Genomic DNA, 3346 nt, shown 5'->3' with positions numbered 1-3346 from the left:
TCCCTCTCTCCCGCCACCCATGAAACGACGACGTTTTCGCGTTTCATGTCGTCATCTTCCCAAAAACAAACTAAAATTCTTCCCCTCTATTTGACTTCGTCTCCTGAAGCAGTTCACCTCTCTGACCTAGTCCTTCTCCCTGAGAGTATATATGACTCTGTGATTGCTGTATGCGTGTATGCATATGCCGTGTGAGATGCCGGAAAACTGGGGACCTGGAAGCTCGGCTTCGTCTTCGCCGGCGATATCGCCGTCTCACCGTCTGCACGGCGGAGGATCCTCCGCTATGAACACCTTGCGGAAGCAGAATGCCGCCGAGATGCTCGCAAAGGTCATGGAGAGGCGGGACCATGACTATGATTACGAGGGCAACGATGGAGATGAGGATCTTTACCACATCGATCTTCCTCCTCTGTTGCCATCTCGCCGGAATGGTAGAGGTACGGTCAACGGGAACGGATCCCATCTGGAGTTTCCGGAAATTTCGATAGGGCGTCCAAAACGTGACGGCGAGTTGAATGATAACGGAACTGCATCCGATGCGAGTCGGAGTCCGATCAAGGGTCGTGAACAGAACGGAAATGGAGTTCGGATTGATGTGCCGTTGAAGCCACCGGAGGAGGATCACATGAAGTATAAGAAAAGGTAAAAAAATCGAGGTTGATGTTTGAGTGCGGTTGAGTCTCTGTTTCTTTTGAATGCGATGTATTTGATGAAATTCCTGCGAATGAGGGAGCAGTTTCAGATTCCGCCAAGATATTCTAGTTCAGAATTTTTCCAATGAGAAGGAAGATGATCGGGAAGCTTCAGCGCTGCGTGATGAGGTATTTGGTTTTGATCAAGCATTGATATAGGATGAGCCATACTTGTAGAAAACATGGGAAAAATTGATTTGTAAGGAACTCTTATCACAAGAAATCATATTTGAATTCATATCTAACACGTGATCGTTTGCAGCTGGATATGCTACGCGAGGAAAATGAAAATATATTGGATAAGGTGTTGTGACCTCTTCTTCCCTCTACTTATATGTTTTAATTGGCATTCCTTGTTAATTTGTACATAATATAGAATCTTGAGTTACATACGCAGCTAAGATGGGCGGAAGAAAGGCGAGAGGGAGCAGAAGCAAGGGCTAGGGAGCTCGAGAAACAGGTAGTGAAATTTGTTTCTTTGCTTCCAAAAAAAAATCGTTATTTTTGCGCTTCACGTAAGCGGATTAGCTGATTCCTAGAGGAAATTTATACATACCCACATGATAATTACTTTTTGTGACTTGTAACAGGTTGCCTCTATCGGCGAAGGAGCAAATTTTGACGCCAAACTGGTGAAGAGGTGTGGTTTTCTTGTTTCTCATTGTTGTTCACTTAGATTTTTTTTTTACATTTTATGAAACTCTGTGTTGTTTTCTGCAGGAAAGAAGCGGTGTTGCGTCAAAGAGAGGTGTGTTGATATGATATACTCATATTTTTTGGAACTTGAGGCATTTTGCTCTGTTCCAATCCTTGCTTGTATGCTCTCTTCTTGTGTGTAATGTGTAGTGTTGTTGCTGTTGGTAAAAAAAAAATTTAGCTGTAGAATGTCATTTTTCATAGGCGGCACTAAGGACTGCGGAACAGAGAAAAGATGGAAGAAACAAGGAAATCGAAACCCTTCGTTCAGATTTTCAGGTACAGTGCACTGGTAAAAACTCGGCAGAAAACCCAAACCGCATCTTTCAAACATTCATGGCACTGGAATTTCTACTGCTAGGACAATAGTTCGACTCTTACAGGTGAACTCTCCTTGTAAATCATATCCTCTCTTCTGTGAAATATTGTTGATCAGAGCTTGAAAGATGAAGCCGAGAAGGCTGTGGAACGGCTTCAAGAGGCAGAGATGGAAACCAAGTCTCTCCGGACGATGATACATAGGATGACTTTGACACAAGAAGAAATGGTTTGCCTCAAAACTAAAGTACTACTAAGTTTATCAATCAAAGTCTTGTCTTGATCTAAGTGTGTATAAGGCCGAACTTTTAGGAGGAAGTTGTCCTAAAGAGATGTTGGCTTGCACGCTATTGGGGATTAGCTTTCCAATATGGTAATTCAATTCTTCAACTTTCTGAACGTAATTTCTCATTACTTTGGGTGCCGAAATGGTAATCAATTCTTCAGTAACTGCTTCAACCTCCTTGTGTATTCAAAATAGACGCAACAAAAGTTATAAGCAGTAAATTTTGGTGACTCATGCAGGAATTTGCGATGATATAGCAACGTCGAGGCATGAATATTGGTCAGCTTTGGCTCCTCTTCCCTTTGAAGTTGTCCTCTCAGCTGCACAAAAATCCGAAGACTCATGGCAGCCAGGTCCGATCCTCATTTAACCATCAGTTACGGAAAGTGTGTCTGCTTTAGAAATTAGAAGAATCGTTTCCTAGCAGGCAGTAACGATCGTGCTTGGAGCAAAGTTGTTAGGAACTTAACCGATGCAAATGGAGAAGGCAACATAGAAAGCATGCTCTCTGTCGAAGTGGCTTTGCGGGAGTTAGCGTCTTTAAAGGTTTCCACACTGTTATATTTTACGTCTAAACTCAGTGTCTGCGTTCTCAACATCTCATGCCTCTACGCTTTTTTGCTGCCTCAAAAGGTCGAGGATGCTGCAATGGTTGCATTCGCACAGAAGAGATTGACAAATCTGATCCGACGCACCATCACTGGTATGTACCCCCACGTCTAAATGAATACGATCCATCTACATTCAATTCTGAAAATGTGATCGATCATTTTGTCATTTTTTCAGATCCAAGAATGCAAGGGGATTCCAAGTTTGTCGAGGCATTTGGTAAATAATACGATAGACTTAGGAGTTTTTGGTATTTTGATATTTTTTTATACTGGGTTTTGATAGTGTTAACGTGTCGGGTGCTAAGTTATTTAACGTTTGGATTTAAGGGAGATTAGGAACAAAGCCCAAAGGGTTTTAGCCCTAGGGGCTGGTCGTCAACCCTCTTCCCTGTTTAAAGTAGTGATGTCAAAATGGTTCTGGCTCACGAGCCAACTCGCGAGCAATCAGCCGCCCCATGTATACTATAAGAATTACTGTAGTAATTATGACAAAGAAGCTTTAGTAATGGTTTGCGCCGAATTCTCTAGTGCAGAGTTGAGCGAAGAAGAGGCGCAGGATGTTCTCTTCAAAGAGGTTTCATTCTCCGACCAACTTACCCTAGTAGAATCATTTTGTTTCTTGCAACTCAAACAACTGGTTTCATACCATTGTAATAATTTGTTCTTTTGAAGGCATGGTTGATGTATTTCTGGAAAAGAGCCAAAGCTCATGGCGTGGAAAGCGATATAGCGGAAGAGCG

The 3346-nt window shown here is 42.5% G+C and overlaps 1 protein-coding gene across 3 annotated transcripts in view; it reads left to right on the top strand.

Annotated features, from left to right (window-relative positions):
- Positions 1–108: 108 nt before the first annotated feature.
- LOC104808047 (coiled-coil domain-containing protein SCD2) overlaps positions 109–3346 on the top strand; it is a 4025-nt gene continuing 787 nt past the window's right edge. Inside the window, exons 1-15 of one of the 3 annotated variants that reach the window (XM_010533557.1) lie at positions 109–645; positions 740–824; positions 958–999; positions 1093–1155; positions 1286–1335; positions 1416–1443; positions 1596–1670; positions 1828–1938; positions 2022–2082; positions 2235–2348; positions 2423–2541; positions 2629–2698; positions 2782–2823; positions 3140–3180; positions 3279–3343. In XM_010533557.1, coding sequence (XP_010531859.1) covers positions 179–645; positions 740–824; positions 958–999; positions 1093–1155; positions 1286–1335; positions 1416–1443; positions 1596–1670; positions 1828–1938; positions 2022–2082; positions 2235–2348; positions 2423–2541; positions 2629–2698; positions 2782–2823; positions 3140–3180; positions 3279–3343 — 1433 coding nt within the window. In that variant the 5' untranslated portion in view covers positions 109–178. Of the gene's footprint in view, positions 646–739; positions 825–957; positions 1000–1092; positions 1156–1285; positions 1336–1415; positions 1444–1595; positions 1671–1827; positions 1939–2021; positions 2083–2234; positions 2349–2422; positions 2542–2628; positions 2699–2781; positions 2824–3134; positions 3181–3278 lie in introns of all 3 variants that reach the window. The other 2 variants (XM_010533558.1, XM_010533559.1) reach the window with 2 other exon arrangements.

Source organism: Tarenaya hassleriana, unplaced genomic scaffold, assembly GCF_000463585.1.
Source record: "Tarenaya hassleriana unplaced genomic scaffold, ASM46358v1 Cleome14, whole genome shotgun sequence".
Lineage (NCBI taxonomy): Eukaryota > Viridiplantae > Streptophyta > Magnoliopsida > Brassicales > Cleomaceae > Tarenaya > Tarenaya hassleriana.
Note: the sequence above shows the minus strand (reverse complement) of the source record. Positions and strands in the feature narration are given on the sequence as shown.